Source organism: Nothobranchius furzeri, chromosome 3, assembly GCF_043380555.1.
Source record: "Nothobranchius furzeri strain GRZ-AD chromosome 3, NfurGRZ-RIMD1, whole genome shotgun sequence".
NCBI lineage: Eukaryota > Metazoa > Chordata > Actinopteri > Cyprinodontiformes > Nothobranchiidae > Nothobranchius > Nothobranchius furzeri.
The window spans coordinates 81,774,414-81,795,959 of NC_091743.1; the positions used below are offsets into that span (position 1 = coordinate 81,774,414).

Here is a 21,546-nt window from a genome sequence, read left to right on the forward strand (position 1 = left end):
CTTTTGGGAGTAACGCAGTGCTTCTCAACCCCGGTCCACTGTCCTGCATGTTTTCTATGTTGCCGTTTCCAACAGCGTCGTTTCTCTGCTGCCACACACCCGACTTAAATGAACGAGAGATTTTCAGGCTTCTCCAGCACTTGATGTCATCCTAAGGAGGCAATTCATATATGTGAACCAGGTGTGCTGTAGCAGAGACATGAAAAACATGCAGGACGGGGAGGGGGGACACTGAGGACCATGGTTGAGGTCCTGCATGGTTCTCTCCGTCTGCCAAAGGGCTGTCGAGATTTAGGTAATTAGAGGTTTCTTTTACACAACTCTTCCCTCTCACAATCAGTTATTATTTAATTTAGTTCCAGTTCCCATTTCTACTCCGACCTGTAGGTTTTCAGGGCTCGTTTATCAGCATTTAGTTTAAATAATGTTGTTTTCTGCTCTGCCTTATACCCTGAGTCACACGTATATTGTGCATCAAAGCAGTGCAGGGGTTCTGCTGTCCTCCAGGCCTCATTTTGGTTTCAACCCCTTTGAGTAGATGAGTTTTAACTTTTAAAGTTTTAACTCTGAATGATCCAGAGTGATCGTTTTAAAGGTTAACTTAGTGATGCCATTTTATTGACTTTGGTTTTAAAACGCCTTCTGTTCCGGTAAAACTTTTAACATAAGTTTTAACCAGGTGGTTTTAATGTTGGTAATTGCTTTGCTCCAGCAGCACCTCCCACTCACGTATTTTTAATTCCAAAACTAGACGGGATGTCCAGATGGACCTCAGAATCTTTTTGTCAGCACGTCTCTGGCCAGGACTCTGCACAGAGAAAGGGTCTGGTAACTCACAGGCAGAGAGGCACTTGAGGGGCGGGACTAGCCAGCTCAAAAATAACCAATTAGAAAAAAGACGGAAATGCCGACTGTACCGCACAACGCTGTTTTTTTTTTTTTTTTTTAGCTGTCTGGCGGCAGCACAAACGTCTTTCGTTAGGATAAAGGCTTTTAGAGCTTCTACTTGTGGTTTTAAAGACATGTCATGACTTACAAATGAGGACATAGCAATGCAGTTACTTTCAAAGTAAACAACACTGGAGAAAAGAACACTAGTCAGGTTCTTTCAAAGGTGACAGTAGAGAAACAAACTAGATATTATTTATAGAAGGGAGTGCACAAAGAGAGGGGAGGGAGGAGGTTTTGACCCTAGGTTTGTATTGGGAGGGGCATCAAGTGGGGTGTTCTCCTTAACAACCAATGAGAGAACGTGGATGTGGTTTGAGAAGAAAAGACCACTGAAAAGTATCGGGGCAGGGCTACTTATTTCTCTCTGCACTCAGTTCAGCGCAAAGTCTGATTCATAGCTGCAAGGCTTTAGTTCTGACTCAGGTCTGACTGTGGACTGGAACAGATCTGACTGTGGACTAGAACAGATCTGACTGTGGGACTAGAACAGGTCTGACTGTGGGACTGGAACAGGTCTGACTGTAGGACTAGAACAGGTCTGACTGTGGGACTGGAACAGGTCTGACTGTAGATTAGAACAGGTCTGACTGTGGGACTGGAACAGGTCTGACTGTGGACTAGAACAGGTCTGACTGTGGACTAGAACAGGTCTGACTGTAGGACTGGAACAGGTCTGACTGTAGACTAGAACAGGTCTGACTGTGGGACTGGAACAGGTCTGACTGTGGGACTGGAACAGGTCTGACTGTGGACTAGAACAGGTCTGACTGTGGGACTGGAACAGGTCTGACTGTGGGACTGGAACAGGTCTGACTGTGGGACTAGAACAGATCTGACTGTTGGAGTAGAGCAGGTCTGACTGGGACTAAAGCAGGTGCGACTGTGGGACTGGAACAGGTCTGACTGTGGAACTAAAGCAGGTGCGACTGTGGGACTAGAACAGATCTGACTGTGGGACTAGAACAGGTCTGACTGTGGACTAGAGCAGGTCTGACTGTTGGACTAGAGCAGGTGCGACTGTGGGACTGAGACCTGCACATGGACTCAGCAGGACTGCCCAGCCTACCTCTCGTCTCGGTTTTGTCTCTGTTAGCATGTAGCCTCCAGCTGCTAGCTGCTGGACTTCTTACTCGCAGGTATGGTGGACGGAGTTCCCCAATGGACAAGTGGATTTTGCTGTGGCTCTTTTATGATGTCATTGTCCATGTGACTCTAGTAAGAGAACTATTTCTTCTTTGCCACGTTGCTTTAAAGCTGGGGAGTCAGACTCATTTTCACTCAGCCTTGTGGTTGCTCTCAAAGGGCCAGTTGTAACTGGAAGACTTTAAATGACATCATGTGTGATAAGTAACAGTCTCTGGATTTCATTCATTTATTCAACTAACAAATTCTATACATTGTGTTATAATAGAAATCCTCCACATTTATCAGGTTAACCACCTCACTTTGGTTGCATATTAGTGCAAGGACAAAACGTGAGAAAATAAGACCGAGTTGGTCTGACATTTAGGAAAGTGTACAAGATTGTCTTGTTTCTGCTGAACGAGATGATCGGTTGTTTCACACACAGCCACGCAGCACAGTTAGATCCCACAGCTCAGGCATTTATCACTTCATGGATATTTATTGTTTAAAAAATCACATAAAAATAGGCTAATGCAGCCAATGTGGTGGGATGCTGGAGACTTGACAAGATACCGTTACTTCAGCGGACACAAAATTAAAATGCATCATGGGAGTAGTAGTTTACGGTCTAAATACACTGTAAAGTATTACTTGTGCATTTCTTTTGGGCATTTACATTACTTTTATGTGCTGACAGGTAGGATGACCAGATCCCAACTTGCCAAATGTGGGACGACATGAAGTTCCAATGAGAAAAAAAAACGTATATTCTGCCTTTTAGCCCTAACGTCACTGTTACATATACCGTAAATCCTCTAATACAGGCCCGGGCCTGTATTTGACTCAAGCTCATCAAGCTCCAGGCCTTTATTGGAAGGAGGACCAGAATTAGAGGCAGGCCTCAATTTCTATTTGAGCAAAATGAACTAATGGTTCGCTGGAGTTTTTGACAATTAAAATTGCGCCCACATTTTCAAAGTTAAACACATTTCTTTTAACAACGGTAGTTTCTGCTTCAGCCCTCCCCCCCTCCCCCTGCGCAGCGGCCGCAAACTCACTGATGCGCCTGCAGCCTCTCAGAGTTCCTGCTGCTCTAAACATTAAAATAATTCTTTCATTTTCAGTTCCTCACTTCTGATTACCTTCAATGGTGTCTGTTTGTTGCAACCACCAGGTACAAAAACTAACTTGTTTTTATTTGACTATTTTTCTGTCCTGTCTCTGTTTATTATCTTCCTGCATCTCCTCTCAATCCTAAAGAAAAACTGCTACCTGGGTTCATATATATTCACCTTATGAGTTACCTTTGAACTGCAGTTCTAAAAGATCTACCGACCGCAAAAACAGCGGAGTGGTCGCCGGCCACATCAGTTAGGTGCGTCACCGAGGACAAAACAGGTGATGCGCCCCGATCCACAGCAGCGAAACACATCAGGCACAAATAAAAGAATAAAAGACAGAAAACATAAAAGGAAATGAGCCGACATGAACGATCGCGTGTTAAATTAGTTTTTGAGGTGGTGACACCTGATTTGATAACGTTACTGTGGCCGTGCTCAGGACGCAGATGTCTGGAGCGCGTCAACAATCAGAGCTTTGCATGCGCAAGCTGGTTAAGGTTAGGATGGGGGTGAGGGGAATGTTAAATTGCAAGAGGGTGAATGTCACAATTTGCTTAAATGTCCGTTTTACGGTGGGTGTCAGTACCGACGCTCTGGCACAGCGCCTTGCCTCCCGACGTGCAGGAGCTTGTCACCTGCTGACAGCAGGCTGCTGTCTTTTCCGAGGACTGCATCTTGCCGGTCATTATCACGTGACAGCGACTAGTCGATGACAGGCATAAAAAGTCACTATAGAGCGGTGAAGTCGACTAGTGACTAGTTCATACAACCCCTGCTACTGCTCCCCAGTTTTCTGCAGCATAATCAGCACGTTCTCTTAGAACTTGATATCAAATTTTCGCCTCCTCTTCGTCTCTGTATGGTTAAAGTTACCCTCGCAGTCTATCACTGGCAAATCAAAAGTGAGACGGATGACACAACCGCCCCCCGTACTTGCTTGTTATCACATTCCACCCGGCCACAATAAAAAACCGGCCATTATTCACCTCCGCCGACTCCGACACCGGCCAAATATGATACCCGGCAGTTAATTAAATACAGGCTAATATTAGAGGATTTACGGTAATATGGTGTTTTATTAACAAATTACAATTGTAAAGAAAACATTTAGGTGTTAACAAGCAAGAATTTATTAACAAAACTGCTGATGTCTTTCCAAAACGTGTGTGAAAGCCGAGTAGATTTGCAGTAATGTGACGTCATTGGCAGTCGAAGGACCCCGAGCCGATCCTGCACCCGAGCAGATCCTGTACCGACACCGGATCCGCATTTAAGTCCCGCCTCCGTTTCATTGACAGCAACAGGCAGATATCTCCACAGTTTCTTCTGTAAGATTGAAACTCGAAACGGAAAACTGTCAATAACGCGGTACATGAGTCTCAATTTGCGGGACTTGTGAAAAGTAATGAAAATACGGGACTGACCCACACAAAGCGGAACATCTGGTCACCCTACCGACAGGCCTTGAAATGACATGATGAGCCAGTCGGCCTATGGGCCTTGAAGTTAGCAAACATAAGAAAGGCAGAAGTGTTAACTCTTTTCAAACTCACATTTATTGTTTTAAAGCTTCTACTGTACTTTCTAAAAACATATGTTTACACGTGTAATTGTTTTCTTTAGGAGGGACCTTTTGTTTACATGTCTCTCGTTGGGACAGTAGAAACGTCTGAAGGTCCTCTGGCAGAGTTATGTGAGTTCTTCACCATGTTTTCATGCTTTGTATTTCATTTCAAGTTGACTGTTTTAACCATAACTAGGAAGGTTTGGGGGGATTCAGTTTGATAGGGAGGAGGAGGCAACAGAAAAGTAACACTTAGTTTGGTTTGCACTTTTAGATAAGGATCAAACACCTGGTCAGTGTCAGGCAGTTACAATAGGGAGCCTAGGTCCTATCCGGACCATGGCTCCCCGGAAGAAGTCAACGGGGCTAAAAACGCTGTTTTCTAATTCCACTTGCTGCTCACAATGACTCTGCAACAATCCAGTCATTGTAGCGGAGGTGCCTCGGTGCAGTACTCTGCAGAGGTAGTTCCCATTGTTTCTGGAAGGGCATCAGAGTTCTAACTAGAGAGGGATCGCACTCCTCAGCCTCCCTGGAAAAGTTTACTCTAAAGTACCGGAGAGAAGGGTCTGGTCAATAGTTTAGTCAACGGAATAGATTTAAGAGGAGCAATGTGGTTTCATCACTGATGTGAGGTCAAATCCGGGGCCATGGTCCTTGTATGGAAAAGGCTGGACTGCCAACTCCGGGTTCGGGGAAGAGGTCCTGCCACATGTGGATTAGCTTCAGCATCTAGAGACTTGTTCATACGTGAGGTTGTAGCGGGGGATTGGCTGGCAGTACCTCCTTTGGGGAAGATGGAGCTGAGCCAGGTGACAATGTTTTCCATGCACCTGTTGCGCTTCATTGCAAGCCTCTCCTGTGGTCATATTCTTGTGACTAGAACAAGATTACAAATACAAGTGTCTGAAATGAGTTAGCGCCACAGAGTGGTCTTAGAGAGGAGCTCAGGCACCCAAGACCTGGAGTGGAGCTGCTGCTCCTTCACATTGAAAGGAACCAGCTGAGGTGGTTCGGACATTTGGTCAGGAAGCCTTGTAGCATCAGGTAAGGAGAGGAGTTTGGGCATGTCCTTCTGACTGGAGGCCCCCGGGAAGGTCCGGCAGGCCACACTAGAAAGATTACATCTCATGTAGCACCCTAATAGTTTTGATGAGTGTTTGATTCTGTTGGTTTCTAAATAATTAAACGCGTGCTAGCCGTTTCCTCCCGTCCCTCTCTCACCTGTCTCCACAGGGAAGGAGTACAGTAAAGCAGACAGCCGCTGGCTAGTTTCTGATCCAACCATCGTCTCCGTGGAGATTCTGACCGTCGTCCTCGACTCTCTCCTCGCTCTGCTACTGATACATGCAATACTCAACAAAAAGTACTACAGGTAAGGCTGGCCAAATACTGCAGCAGTACTACCAGATAACACAAGATGAAACTTCCAAATTAGTACTGTTATGCAAACAAAAAAACTACAGATGATCAAAATACTACTGATAGAACTAGGAAATACCGCTAAAGTTTTGATCAAAAGGCTACAAATAATACCGCCAAAACATTATTATTACTACCAGAATATAACAGGTAATACTATCAAAATATTAAAGGCCACGAGATACTTACTAGACTCTCTCTCTCTCTCTCTCTCTCTCTCTCTCTCTGTCTCACTCACACACTCACTCACACACAGTCAGTTTAAGGTGCAAAAATGTAAAAGTAAAATGTAAACATGGTAATAAGACTAGTCTAAACTAGAAACTGAATTATTAAGAGAACATAATCTCTACTCCTACTTGAGTACAGTCTCTAGCTACTCTACCACTTCCAGTTTCTTGACTGAATAAAGATCCAGCATGTTTGAACCAGAAACACGTTTACATTCTGGTTTAAACCTGCTGAGGGTGAATGGTCTGTAACATGTGTACATGACCTACTGAAGGACTGGTCTCTATGGTTTTGTTCGGAATAAGTTTTTTTAAACACGTTTTTGTCTTCATTTGTTTTTTTTAATCATTTTTATTTCACTTTTTAAACCACAAAAAGTTTCAGATAACTCCAAATTTGTAAATATCTGATATAATACTAACACAGTTAAATCAGCTGTTATGATTAAACAGTTACTCAGTACTTTAATTCTTACCAAATACTTTTAACCCGAGTGTTTTTAAATAACTAATTTAAATACTCTAATAGTTAATATTATTCAGGGGCAGCGGTAGCTCAGGAGGTAGAGCGGGTTGTCCAGTAATTGGAAGGTTGCAGGTTCGATCCCGGCTCCGACCACAGAACGCTGCTGCTGTGTCCTTGATCAAGACATTTAACTCGGCTTGTGGTGGTCGGAGGAACCGGTGGCACCTCGCCTCTGTCAGAGCGCCCCAGGACAGCTGTGCCTACATCATAACTCATCCCCACCAGTGTGTGAATGTGTGTGTGAATGGGTGAATGACTGATTGTGTTGTGAAGTGCCTTGGGGGGTTGTAGAACCCTAAGAAGGTGCTATACAAGTACAGGCCATTTACCATTTATTAAGTACTGTTGTAATATTAAGTACTGTGACTCACTAGAGTACTGTTGTAATATTAAGTACTGTGACTCACTGGAGTACTGTTGTAATATTAAGTACTGTGACTCACTGGAGTACCATGTCTGGTGGCCAGTACCCTGTTGACTCGTACTGAAACACGTGTCCATGTGACAGACACTTCCTGCAGGTTGCTCTGAGCGTGTGCGAGTTGTACGGCGGCTGGATGACCTTCTGTCCTGAATGGCTGACGGGCAGTCCTCACCTGAACACCTCCAGCTGGCTCCACCTGTGGCTCTACCTGGCCTTCTTTAATGGGCTCTGGGTGTTGGTTCCAGTGCTGTTGCTGCTCCAGTCTTGGCTATTTCTTAAGAGTCTTACCCCCCCTCCTACCAGCAGAAAGAAGCTGTAGACGTGGATGAAGCTGCAGGTGGTAACTCTCTGTCTGCATGTTAAACTGCTCCATGTTCATGTCGGGGTGAAGAAGTCAAATCACAAACTGATTTCAAGTGAAATTTAATCATCACCATCAGAAGTGTCCATCATCACAGCCTGTGTTTAAATCCAATTTTATAAATAAAATCTGGTTAACAAAACATTCCTATTGTCCAGTCCTGCAGACCTGCCCCAGATCCTCCTCTTCCTCCTTTCAGCTCTTCTTGATCATCTTGCTGACGGACATGAAGGCCTGCTGTAGACCCAGTCCCTTCAGACCACTGCAGGCCTGGATCTCCCACTCTCTGTCTGGGGAGTAACTGGGAAGGTCCAGCTGGGTGGACACCTGAGGGGTGGACACAGAGAAGAAGATGACACTAGGAAGGGTGGGGGTCAGGGTAGTCGTTCATATAATTCATATATAACATCTGCAAAACAAACATCTTGTTCCAAAAATACTTACGTTAAAAAAATCTGTTTCACAATAACTGAACCAAAATACTTCAAGTGTCACTTTTCACATGACTCCTGGGGTCTTCATTGCTTAATTCACTCATTTGAAAGCAGACATGGATGAATTATCAAGTAAACTGTTTAATACACATTATTGTTGATAGTTAAGATATGCTGTCATTCTCTCTGCTCTACTGCTCCATTAAACCTTTGTCATGGCCTCAGATAAGAATCTTGTGTCTGTTCTAGTCTTGTCCGATCTCAGTGCTGCTTTTGACACCGCTGATCACAATGTTCTTGTAGAAAGGCTTGAACATGTTGTAGGGATCAAAGGAACAGCGCTAGGCTGGTTTAAATCCTACCTGTCTGATAGATTTAATTTTGTTAATGTACATGACAAATCATCTTCATAGTCCAGGGTTACTTGTGTAGTACCACAGGGTTCGGTGCTTGGACCAATTCTTTTTACTATACATATTGTGGTGGCCCTGACACTGATTGGCCGGCAAGGCCGCATTGCACTCTGGGGGGACGGTAAATTGGGGTTGTTTAATCAGTTTGTGGTGTTCTGAGGTTTATTTTGTTCGGGGTTATATTAGTGTTGTTTGTTTCAGTTTGGAGTTCACACTGTGTTGTTCTTATCCGGTGCCTGTTGGCACCGTGAGTTAATTGTATGTGAGGGGTGATGAAAAGGGGAGCCATCCGGCGATTAAAAATATTCTATGTCTGCTACCTGTTGACTCTTCTTTGCTGCTTCACACACACCCCGCTAGAGGGCGGCGCAGATCGGCGCAGACTGCTACATTATGCTTCCAATTGGTAAAATCGTTAGACAGCATGGGATAAACTTCCACTATGCTGACGATACTCATTTATATCTATCCATTAACCCTGATGAACCTAATCAGTTAGTTAGATTACAGGCTTGTCTTGAAGACATAAAAAATTGGATGACTCTAAACTTTTTGCTTTTAAATCAAGACAAGACGGAAATTCTCATTTTTGAACAAGAAACCCAGAAAAGGAAATTGCTTAGTCAAACACCTGACCTGAATGGCAATAAATGAGTCTCCAAGAACAAAGTAAGGAATCTTGGTGTTATCTTTGACCAGGACATGTCATTCAAATCCCATGTTAAACAGGTTTGTAGGATTTCCTTTTTCCACCTTCGGAATATTGCTAAGATTAGAAGCATCCTTTACAGGAGTGATGCTGAAAAACTAGTTCATGCATTTATTACATCAAGACTGGATTAATGTAATTCATTACTCTCAGGAAGTCCACAGAATGTAGTTAAAAGTCTTCAGCTTGTCCAAAATGCTGCAGCTAGAGTTCTGAGGAGAATTAAAAAGAGAGATCATATCTCTCCTGTCTTAGCTTCCCTACATTGGCTACCTGTTAAATTCAGAATAGATTTTAAGATCTTTCTTCTCACATATAAAGCTCTTAATAATCAAGCTCCATCATACATCAGTGACCTGATTGTTCCATACCTTCTTAACCGAGCACTTGTAAAACAACGTGTTTTTACTCTGTCGACTACAGAAGCACGTTCAGAAACAAGAAACTTGAAATCGCCATCTTAAAAAAATGGATCGACTGACTATTTGTGTGATATGCTCGTCAGCCACTAGATGGTGCCATCGGATGAGAGAAATAAATCAGCCATCTCCTTTATGCAGCCAAGTGAAAGGAGCATTTTTATGAGACCACGCTCTGACACTAATCATAAATTATCAAACCAGCATCAGAACAAGAACTGGGAATCCTGGAAGCCCTCAGGAGTAAGGTGGGTTTAATCAGACTAAAGGAAGTCCAGGTTCTCTAGTTAAACCTTAAACTGAACTGGTAGAAGTATTCTGAACACAAGCATTCTTTCCCACATGGCTCGTACCTCTCGTATGGTCATGGAGTTGGGGAGATCCTTCTTGTTGGCTAGAACCATCAGTGGAACTCCCTTCAGCCTCTCATCACTCAGAACTTTCTTCAGAGCCTTCTGGGCCTCGGCCATGCGAGCCCTGTCGGTGCTGTCCACCACAAACACCAGAGCCTTGCAGTCATCCAGGTAGTACCTGCACACAGTGCACCTGAGTCTGGTACCTGCAGCCTTGTGGAGACCCTCTGGTGTTCTTTACCCACTTCCAGTTGGGTCTCATGTTCTCCTGTCCACCAACGTCCCACACAGTTAGAGACGTCTTCTTGTCCACGTCCAGATTTCCCACATTGAAGCCCACAGTGGGAGATGTTTTCACCATCTGAAAGTTCAAACGTACTCACCTGAACACCTGTCACTCAGCTGGGTCTGTTACCATGGTAACCTGCAGCTGTTATCACTAGTGATTTAATTCCAGCTCCTCGGTTGTTTTTGTTGCTTGAATTAATGTATTAATAAAATGATTATTAATGTATAAAACCTACATCTCTCATGCTGTTGCAACAGTGAGCAGTCTGTTACCATGGTAACTGGTGCTGGTGCCCTGACCAGTACTGGAGTAGCTGACCCTAAACCAGTTTGATCTTATCAAGTCCTGCTGACCTGAAACTCTGTTTTCAGCCAGTCACCATGGTAACAAAGCCTAGTCTGACCAGCCAGCCCCGTGCATCCTTACTGGAAGCATTAGCATTAGTTGTCTGTGTAGAATTAAACAGAGAACGAGTCTGACAGGCCAGACTAAACAGAGCCAGAACCTGCTCTAGATGTGGTTTTGTTCTAAATCAGTCTGAATATTTCCCAGGTAGAGTTCAAAGGTCACGACCGAAACTCTTCACTGATTAAAAAGCTATGAAAAGAGCTATCAAGAGACTCACCTGTCCTGTGAGCAGTTGGGCCAGCAGCGTGGACTTCCCAGCAGAGTCCAGGCCAATGATGACCACCTGGACAAATGTGGCCAGGTGACAGGTAAACATGGGCTCAAACAGGTGTGTCTGTGTTTCAGTTCTGTCAGACTATTATAAAAACTAATGTTTCCAATCAGCTGATCAGCAAGTTGTTTACAAACACATCAGTAAATAACAGCAAAGTGTGTGGATAATAACAGCTAGAACCAGCAGAACCTCAGACAGGTGGAACGTTTACCTGAGGACTCGTAGAGAATTGAGCCTGACCCATCTTCTTCTGCTTGCTGGAGCCAAGAGCAGCCTTACTGAACCTCACCTGGAACACATGTCAGGTGTGTCAGACACCCTCAGACCCGCAGCCAATGGGAGCAGCCGCTGTACGTCATGTGACAGCAGGACAGGTGAAACAGCATTCTTTCTGCAGGAGGTCTGGACATGCCCATCTGCCAGAAACCAGAATCTCAGCAGCAGATGACGACAGGTACAGGTGATGACGACATGTGCTGCTGATGAACAGAACCATGTCAGACATGAAGGGAAGCTCGGGTCCAAGATGGCGCAGTGAGAGGTTTTTTTCTGTGCTTGGTATCCAAAGTGCAGTTAACTTGAAATGCTATATTGTACACAAGGCCGGATTATAATATGGGCAAACTGGGCACAGGCCCAGGGGCCCACAGCCACAAGGGGGCCCACACGAGCAGCAGTCTTTTTTTTATTTTTTTGTGCAGCAGTCTTAACGTTGGAGAAAAAAGTTAACAAGTAATTAAACTTGCGCCCGCATTTTCTAAGTTAACACACATTTCTTTTAACAACGGTAGTTTTTGCATCTTACTGCCTGCTTCATCCCGCTCCCCCCTCCCCCAGACAGTGGCGACAAACTCACTGGGTGTGTCCGAATCATCGGTCCGAATCATCGACATAAATATACTGGACATCTCCTTTACATAGGCTCCAATATCACGTTTTTGTACTAAAATGGGAGGTGGCCACCACCGCCATTTTGACCGTGTCACAGGTTCCGTCAAGCCCAGACAATTCCAAAAAAGGGAAGAGAGGTGGAGCTGAGGGTGGGGCTGTAAGGCTGGGATCAACTGACGACAACCGGTCGAACTAGCCACAAGCTAACCTGAAGCTAACCCAAAGCTAATGTGGAGGTGGGAGCCGAGCTAACGGATGTAGCCACCTAGCTACTACCGGAGCTAACTCTGTGGAACACCCATCGACCGCATGGAGTTCAGGTGGAGGTTTGCGGCGCTTTTTCATGAGAAGTACCTTTCTGTGAATAAAAAATATTAAATCGGTAAGTGTATAAGTTATTTCCGTAATGAAAATATATTTTGCTTTGAGCAAGTTTTCACTGTTTTTAACGTACCGTATTTTCAGGACTATTAAGTCGCTCCTGAGTTGCACCAGCCATTAAATGTATAATGAAGAAGAAAAAAACATATATAAGTCGTATTTTGGGGGAAATTTTATTTTTCTCATAAAATCTGAGACAAAGCGTTTCACATTACAAGACAAGTACCGGTAACAATAACCAAATAGTGCGCCGCAGCAGCGCGCCACGGTCTCCAGCAGAGGAAGGCGGTGTTAGAAACCCTCCCAGCGGGACTGGGGAACTCATTCTTGGGTCGGAGTCGGCCCGCAGCAGCGCGGTGGAGCCTACATATTTTGTTATATAAGTCGCTCCGGAGTAGCAGGACCGGCCAGACTATGAAAAAAGTGCGACTTGTAGTCCGGAATATACGGTAGTTATTAGTATTTGAGATAAATTAGCAGGCTAAATACATTTCATATATTTCCAAAACGTAATACTTGTTTGTATCTTGTACAGCCAAGTAGCCTTCATTCTGGACTCAGTACAATTCACCAAACGTAAAGAGACATTATACAGATGAAGTAAGCACAAGATAACTTACTGGAAGACACGGAATTATCATGAGAACCAGAACAAGACAGCCTGATAACAGTCATGTGAAAATAACAGTTAAAAGGTATGTATGTGTAATAGAAATAAAAATATATTAGAATTAGTGTAACTCACTGAGATCCAAACAATAAATCAGCCGTAGCTGATTAGCAATCATGAAATGAGGTCTGGGAGTTTTTAAGTTTCATTCTTTTGTTACATTTTTTTCTTAGATCTGTTAAAAGGTCACCATGGCAGCCTGTGTCTCCAACATCAGCTACACAACGCAGCGTGTAAGTACCAAATACCTGTATTGACCACTTCATGTATGGTTTTGTACTTTAAACAGCTAGGCCAAACCTTTTTTTTTTCTCCATAGCCATTTGGATCATCGGTGACAGCTGAGTGAGGCGTGGTGCCCAGAGAGCTGCAGAGACCCTGTGAGACAACCTTGGCCTCCCTGACGTCCGTGTCTCCTGGTTCGGTTGGGGTGGACTGAGGTGGAAAGACCATCTCCCCTTCTTTTTCAACTCCATGCATGGAAGAGCAGCTCCTGATGTCCTTCTCATCCACTGTGGCGGCAATGACATGGGGGTGGTCAGCAGTGTGAATCTGGTGAACATGAAGAAGGACCTGCACCGGCTTCACCTTCTACACCCTCATATCACACTGTTGAGAACTGTTCTTCCTCACAACCCAATGTTCCACTCACTCTGCAGCTCTCTGGGCCCCTTTTATTATTTTAAGTATTTTTTAAATGTCCCGACACTTTGTGTCCTGTTATTTTATAAAATGTGATGTAAAAAAATAATTGTTTTTGCTCAATTACTGGAATTTCTTTGGTTAAGACAAAAAAGGAAGGAAGAATCATTTTTGCCAAGTTGTTTCTACAACAGGCCCGTTTTAAGTCCAACAGTTTCTTAGCAGCCAATAGAAATGTGTTCTTTACGAACTTTACTTGGTTTAAAAATCTTACTAAAATAAATAGAGTGCCGTATTGCAAAACCCAATCATACTTGTTATGTAAATATTAGCTTTGAAGATATTTTTTACAGATATTTGTGTGCTAAAAAAAACCATAAACTTAAATAATTTGTTATTCTTTATTGAAAAACAACAAAATAAAGGTATACAGAAAGTGTGGGAAAGTGATAATGTGAAAGTATATCTCTTTAAATGTAATACTATTTATCTTTAAAAAGAAAAACTCTAAAAATGTCCCGTACAGCAACATGACAGAAGAAAGGTGGTCTGTCTGTCAGAATGTGCTGAACAGATTTGCTCTATCAAGAGGAGCGTTTTGTGTACGAGTTTATGTTATAGTAATATTGGTTTGGGTTATGTATCGCCACATTAGCATGTAAATGCTGAACTAATCTGGAATAAAGAGGGATGCTGACCAGTAGAGGTGGTTCACCACACTTTGCTTCCACAGTCTCACATCCTGGGTCGTCTTTCTCTTCCCCAGCTCTTCATTTTCTTACCAATTCATGGAGAGCCAAATAGACCCACATTTAAAATAGAAAAAAATTCCTGTAATATTCACTATATACATCCCCAAAGATTACCTTTTACCATGTGCCAGGGGTCAAAGTAGTGACTGATTTCCTTTTTTTCCTCCCGCAAATACTTCTGCACCCCTGTGTGGCGGTCAGTCACAACTTGCTGCACATCGACCCCCCTCTCCAAAAGTGTGCTCAGACTTCGCACAAATCCCTCCTTCTCCATTCGCACACTATTTCCAACTTCATTGCTCTGAAAATAAACGTAATTCTCCATTGATCTGTGAATAATTAACCATGAAATGTATTGGAATCATCAGGTAATGTTGTACCTGTACGAGTTGGATATCAATAACTTTGTTCTTTATTAACACAATCAACAATAAAACATTACGGCCAAATTCCCTCATGATAAAACCAGCTGTCCAGCATAAATAAAACAAGCAGTGGTTCTTAGTTGTCCCAGCTGATATGACCCCCCCCCCACCCCCCCACCCCGGGGTCTGTGTTTCCGACACCGTCCAACGTCCCGGGGTGCAGCTTGCGAGGACGGCGGGTAAATCCACAGCTTAAGACAAAGTGCATTTTGAATAAAAATTTTAATTTCAATTGTTATTTTAAATATTACAAAGGAATTTTTTTTGTTTATTTACACATTTTTAGTGTGAAGGGGAAAACACTAATTTGAGGCCATTACACTTTTCACCTCACACACCCCCTAGCAGCAGCTCGTGCACCCCTGGTCTAAGGCATTATCCAGAACTACATTAAAGTCTCCACCTAATAAGTAAGCACTAGGATATCTGGTTGTCCAAATAAGTATTTTTTCTTCAATTTCTTCTAGTAAATTATTGTTATCAGAAGTAGCATTAAACCCATAGATATTAACGATTATAAAAATATTATTGCATACATTCAATTCAATTCAATTCAATTCAAAAATACTTTATTAATCCCAGAGGGAAAATGATTGCTGTAGTAGCTCATAATAATAATAATAATAATCAAGTCATCAAAGAGTTGTTGTATATTACAATGGCTGTTGGCAGGAAGGATCTCCAGTAGCGGTCAGTGTTGCAACGAAACTGAAGAAGCCTCTGACTGAAGACACTCTTCCGTTGTCAGACAGTCTTGCGAAGAGAACGCTCAGGGTTGTCCATCGTTTTCTTGATTCTCTGGAGAATCCTTCTTTGCATTATCTCCTCCAGCGGTTCCACAGTCGTCCCCAGAACAGAACCAGCCTTTTTATTAGGCTGTTGAGCCTTTTCAGGTTCCTGATTCTGATGCTGCTACCCCAACAGACGATGGCTGAAGAGATTACACACTCAACAACAGACTTGTAGACGATCTGCAGCATCTTGCTACAGACATTGAAGGACCTAAGCGTCTTCAAGAAGTGCAGTCTGCGGTGTCCCTTCTTGTAAACGGCTTCACTGTTCTTTCTCCAGTCCAGTCTGTTGTCCAGGTGAACTCCAAGAAAGTTGTATTCCTCAACCACCTCCACTTCTTCTCCCATGATGGAGACAGTGTTTGACTCCACCCCATTTCTTCTGAAGTCTAAAATCATCTCCTTTGTTTTGTTCACATTCAAGGTCAGATGATTGTTTCCACACCATGCCACAAAGCGCTCCACCAGCTCTCTGTACTCAGCTTCCTGTCCATCTCTGATACACCCGACAACTGCAGAGTCATCTGAGTATTTCTGTAGATGACAGGTCTCTGATTTGTACTGGAAGTCTGAGGTGTACAGGGTGAAAAGGAATGGTGAGAGTACAGTCCCCTGTGGTACTCCAATGTTACTGAACGCCTGGTTTGATGTGCAGTCCTTCAGCCTCACAAACTGTGGTCTGTTTGTCAGGTAGTCTTTAATCCAGGCGATAGTTGAGGCCCCCACCTGTGTCTTCTGGAGTTTCTGGCAAAGTACATCAGGCTGGATTGTGTTGAATGCACTGGAGAAATCAAAGAACATGAACCTCACAGTGCTGCCTGCATTGTCCAGATGACAGTGGGTTGGTTGAAGCAGCTGGATGATGGCATCTTCAACTCACACTCCATAGCGATAAGCAAACTGCAGTGGGTCCTGATATGTTCTAGACTGCTTATTCAGGTGGACCAACAGGAGTCTCTCCAGGACCTTCATGATGTGGGATGTCAGGGCAACCGGTCTGTAGTCGTCACTGACTGATGGACGAGTTTTCTTTGGAACTGGAACAAGGCAGGATGTCTTCCACAGGACTGAAACCTTCTCCTGGGCCAGGCTGAGGTTGAAGAGGTGCTGCAGAATCCCACAGAGCTGCTCTGCACAGGCCTTCAGTACTCTGGGACTGACACCACCTGGACCTGCAGCCTTGTTCCTGTTCAGTCTCTCCAGCTGCCTCTTCACCTGACTTCTAGAGACAGATAGGTGGGAGGGGGAGGTAAATGGGGCAACAGCATCTCCTGACTTGGTTGAAGACAGATTTATAGAACCAGAAGAGTCCATGACTGCGTTAGAGGACAAAAGAGCTGGCGTGTGACAGGAAAATGTTGGATCAGAGGAGGATGGGATGTCTGGTTGGCTGGGGACAGGCGAGGAGGATGCTGGGTTTGTTCCTGAACTGAACCTATTGAAGAACTTGTTCAGTTCATTGGCTGTGTCCAGGCTGCCATCTGTGCAATCCTTCCTCTGCCTGAAGCCTGTGATCTTCTTCATCCCTAACCAGAAATCAGCTTGCTTAGCAGCTAGCTAGTGAGCTAACGTCTGGTTAAAACCAACTTAAAAAGTAGCTTAATTTCAGATTAACTAAGAAAAAATAATATATATTATCAATACTCACTTTAGATCCGCAGTAGACACCACAGACAGCAGAAATAATGTGTTTGGGGCTCAAAATTCATGTTGTTTTAATGACTAGAAAAAACGTAGTTTTTTTACGGCGCTCTGAAAGACTGCACGAAGACGGTGTGCAATACGACATTCTGAAGGGATTTTTGCCGCTTTTTTCGGCGTTTTAAGTTTAAAGACGGCGTTAAATGACCAAACGTGATCAAAAGTGGGCGAATTGTGATCCCTAAGGCTTGCGATACCACGGGTGCAGAAGAGCGCATGCAGGAGTCAGTGATTTAAAATTTTTTGGCTGAAATAGCACCTAACGAGACTCTGACAAAATCATCCATTCAGCCTCTCGCGGAGCTGTGCGCAGGCTGTGTCAACTCCCTGATGCTTTGAAAAGGTTATACCTCTGTGCATACAACTCAATTTTCATCTCTAGATACATTGGATACACCTGTGGGGAAATTGTATTTAACTGACTCCCGCAACAAGAACATTCGTAATTTATTTCAGATGGACTGTCTGTATCTCTTGTGGTTGCACACTGGAACAGCATGTACCCTGATACTGACTGGAAAACTACGTGGGCACTTCCAAACAGGTTCTTACTGACAAACAAAGTTAAAGAAATATCATATAAGATCATCCATCGGTGTTATCCTGCTAAATCCTCAACTCAACTCAGCCTTTATTTATAAAGCACCTTACAGGCATGAGCATGCCACCAAGGTGCTGTACAACAAAAGAATAAAACAATAAAACAGAGCGCCACAGACATAATTAAAACCACAAATAAGAATCACAAAATATAAAACATTAACAATTGCTAACCCACAGAATTAAAAGCCAGATCATAAAAGTAGGTTTTCAGCCTCATTTTAAAATCCTTCCTGACTAGATACAAGAAAGACATTGATGCAGCCTGCACCTTTTGCAACTCGGACCCAGAGACAGTTACTTATTTTGGTCATGTACACTTACTCAAGAACTATGGAAGGCTTTGTTTGTGAAAGAAAAAAATTCTGCCTTCCTTCCAACTTCAGTATAAAAATGTGCTGTTTGGATGTACAAAATATGAAAAAAATAATAATAATACGAACCTGCTTTTTTTCTAGTTAATTTGTTTCTACTTTTGGCTAAATTTTATGTTCATAAATGCAAAGTGCTGAAAACCCAATCTTTATATTGCATTTTCAAAAAGCAAGTATACTTGCACACATTATCTACCTCACTGAAAATATTTTCTGATTATAATATCAGTTTGCTCTGACCTGAACAACTTTAAACATGCATCGTTATTCTTTTCTCTTTCTTCTTTTATTTATTTCAACCAAAATTGGCAAATATCAGGTTTTGTATGTCAACCGATGTCAACAAACCCCTCCTGCTGATTCGTGTTATATTTTTGCCACCAATTTGTTTTTGCTTGTTTATCCTCTTTGTAATTCTGCTACAAGTTGGAAATAAAGTTTGAGGAAAAAATAAATTCTCCTAAAAAGAGAATAAACAAACAAACAAATAAATAAATAAATAAATAAATAAATAAATAAATAAATAAATAAAACAAATAAATGTCAGACATGTCGCTCAGGACCCGTGACCTCAGAACAATACTAACGGAACGAATTATAAACAAGCTACAGACGTGCTATGAAGCATATTTAACCTGTAAGCTAATAAACGAACTAAACCAGCTGTTAGCTCTTCCGAACCCGACTGTTAACAAATGTCTCCACGTTCATTAGACCTGTCTGTCTCTCCTCCTGTCCTCCACCAACTCCTGGCAGGAGGAGGAGTGGAATCCGCCGAGGAGGAGTCTGTCTCCGCATATAAAAGCGGCTCCTCCCGCCTCCTTCTTTCCTTCTTCATTCTCCTCCGGTGGTTTCCTTCGCTCCTCACGGCTCTTCTTCTTCATCATGGGATTCGGAGATCTGAAATCAGCCTCTGGCCTCAAAGTGCTGAACGACTTCCTGTCGGACCGCAGCTACATCGAGGGGTCAGTGAGCTGGTGTCGTTATAACCCAGTAGAACCACTACAAACTCCTGCAGATGTCTGCAGAGCAGCCGGCGCACCCGCCATCTTGGCTAGGCGCTGCTTTAACAATGCTAACAGTTAGCCGGAAGTTTCCCGGTAAATACCGGTAGGTCAGTAATGCGGTTTCCGTGTCCGCGAGTCACCGTAAATAACGGCTGCTGGTGACCGCCGAGTACCACAAGGTTAACTTCAGGTCAATTCGCAGCGCTTTAGTTTAGTTGTCTGACTGCGTGTAGTCATGTGGTGCTAGCAAGCTATCGGTGGCCACAGCAGTGCACCTGTGTAGCAGTAGTGTCCAACACTGGGCCCCACGTCCACGGTCCCCGTCTGCATGAATCACATGATTCTCTGCTTCAACACGCCTGATTTTAATCAGCTGGTGATTCAAGTGCTTCTGCAATGCCTGATGACCTGTTAATGATTAATTGAATCAAGCGTTTTAGACTCTGCTGGAAAAAAAAAACAGCATTTGCTGTGTTTTTGATGCTGGTGATTGCCTGCTGAACAAACACGCTAAACCTGCATCCCATCCTGGGCCAGTACGATGCTGGTCCACCAGCTAAACTAGCGCCAACAACATATTCTGGTCTATGCTGTTTTATTTTCTCCCAGCAGGGAGCAGGGAACTACTTAAAAACCGTATGGACAGACCATGGAGGAGCAGGGTTGTGCACTGCTGGTTTTTATGGGATCCTGGAGCCTGACTGGTTCTAGAGTGAAACACCAATCGTGGGTATTGGACTAGATCAGGAACTAGAACATAGTCTAATTTGGACTGGGTCATCCTGCATGTTCATGGCTGTGTGTGTGTGTGTGTGTGTGTGTGTGTGTGTGTGTGTGTGTGTGTGTGTGTGTGTGTGTGTGTGTGTGTGTGTGTGTGTGTGTGTGTGTGTGTGTGTGTGTGTGTGTGTGTGTGTGTGTGTGTGTGTGTGTGTGTGTGTGTGTGTGTGTGTGTGTGTGCGCACACAGGTGTGTTGGAATCAGGTTTTGATAACTACTGTCCTGCTCTTAGGTATGTCCCATCTCAAGCTGATGTGGCAGTCTTTGATGTGCTGTCAGCCCCGCCCCCTGCTGACCTGCGCCACGCACTCAGGTGGTATAACCACATCAAGTCCTACCAGAACCAAAAGAACAGGTGAGACTGCTGAAGACCTCTTGTGACGGTGTGACATCAGCTGGCTAAGCCTCACCTGCTTTCTCAGTCTTCCTGGTGTGAAGAAACCTCTGGGTCAGTACGGACCCGCAGGTGTGCCTGACACTACTTCAGGCCCAGCCCCAGCTGCCGCCAAGGATGATGACGACGATGACATCGACTTGTTTGGTTCTGATGAAGAGGTGAGGTCAGCGCCACTCTGCTGTGAAGCCTGATTGCTCAGATGTGATCCCTTCTTCACTCAGTCTTTGTTCCCCAGGAGGACACAGAGGCCACCAAGCTGAAGGAGCAGCGCCTGGCAGAGTACGCCGCCAAGAAGGCAAAGAGTACGTCCTTATGACAGGTCGACCTAGCTCACTAGTGCCTCACCAGACTTTATGATGATCATTCAATCACCATCTTTCGGCTGACTGCCTGATGGACATTTTTTCTTTTTAACCTGACGAGTCTTGGTGTAGACTACACAGTGGTGCAGTGGTTAGAGCTGTAAGGGTGTGGTTTCCATGGTAACTCAACACACTCTCCTCCTCAGAGCCAGCACTCATCGCTAAATCTTCACTCCTATTGGATGTGAAGCCATGGGATGATGAGACGGACATGGCCAAGCTGGAGGAGTGTGTACGCAGCATCGAGATGGACGGGCTGGTCTGGGGACAGTGTAAGGGCTCCATAACCACACACACACGCACACGGTGCTCCAGATCAGGTTAAGATGATGATTAACTCACCATCTTTCGGCTGAAGAATGATGTATACTCTTTAATCTGAGACCTGCTGAGACTCTGGATTTGGAGGCAGTGTTTCTAACTGATTAGATTGGTAACTGGTTTTGGTTAATTCGGTTTTCTGCAGCCAAACTAGTTCCAGTGGGTTACGGCATCAAGAAGCTCCAGATCAGCTGCGTGGTCGAAGACGACAAGGTGAAGCAAAGTCACGTTTTCTGTTTGCAAACCTGCACTGCGTTTTCTGCTGCTTCTTACTGAGTGTACCTGTTGCAGGTGGGCACAGACATCCTGGAGGAGAAGATCACTGCCTTCGAAGACTTTGTTCAGTCCATGGATGTTGCTGCTTTCAACAAGATCTGAGATGGTTTAATAAAAATGAAAACAAAACTGGTCATCTTTTTATTGCCATGTAGT

At 43.9% G+C, this 21,546-nt stretch overlaps 3 protein-coding genes across 4 annotated transcripts; 2 read left to right on the plus strand and 1 right to left on the minus strand.

Annotated features, from left to right (window-relative positions):
* Positions 1-1,290: 1,290 nt before the first annotated feature.
* Positions 1,291-8,890, plus strand: ebpl (EBP like). 2 transcript variants are annotated; one of them, XM_015957857.3, is made up of 5 exons: positions 1,291-2,166; positions 4,821-4,890; positions 5,998-6,136; positions 7,448-7,700; positions 7,883-8,890. In XM_015957857.3, exons 1-4 carry the CDS (start codon positions 1,990-1,992, stop codon positions 7,680-7,682), a joined length of 621 nt encoding a protein of 206 aa, XP_015813343.3. In that variant the 5' UTR covers positions 1,291-1,989; the 3' UTR covers positions 7,683-7,700; positions 7,883-8,890. The 2 variants fall into 2 exon arrangements, with proteins under 2 accessions (XP_015813343.3, XP_015813342.3); XM_015957856.3 differs by having other exon boundaries at positions 1,292-2,166; positions 7,448-8,890.
* On the minus strand, positions 7,771-11,331 carry arl11 (ADP-ribosylation factor-like 11). The gene is made up of 5 exons (XM_015957861.3): positions 11,235-11,331; positions 10,967-11,032; positions 10,298-10,413; positions 10,053-10,230; positions 7,771-8,051 (listed from the first exon to the last, which is right to left on the minus strand). Exons 1-5 carry the CDS (start codon positions 11,265-11,267, stop codon positions 7,920-7,922), a joined length of 525 nt encoding a protein of 174 aa, XP_015813347.1. The 5' UTR covers positions 11,268-11,331; the 3' UTR covers positions 7,771-7,919.
* A 7,327-nt stretch (positions 11,332-18,658) lies between these two features.
* Positions 18,659-21,519, plus strand: eef1b2 (eukaryotic translation elongation factor 1 beta 2). Its single transcript, XM_015957868.3, has 7 exons — positions 18,659-19,215; positions 20,267-20,389; positions 20,457-20,589; positions 20,667-20,733; positions 20,940-21,065; positions 21,260-21,327; positions 21,406-21,519. Exons 1-7 carry the CDS (start codon positions 19,136-19,138, stop codon positions 21,490-21,492), a joined length of 684 nt encoding a protein of 227 aa, XP_015813354.2. The 5' UTR covers positions 18,659-19,135; the 3' UTR covers positions 21,493-21,519.
* Positions 21,520-21,546: the final 27 nt, after the last annotated feature.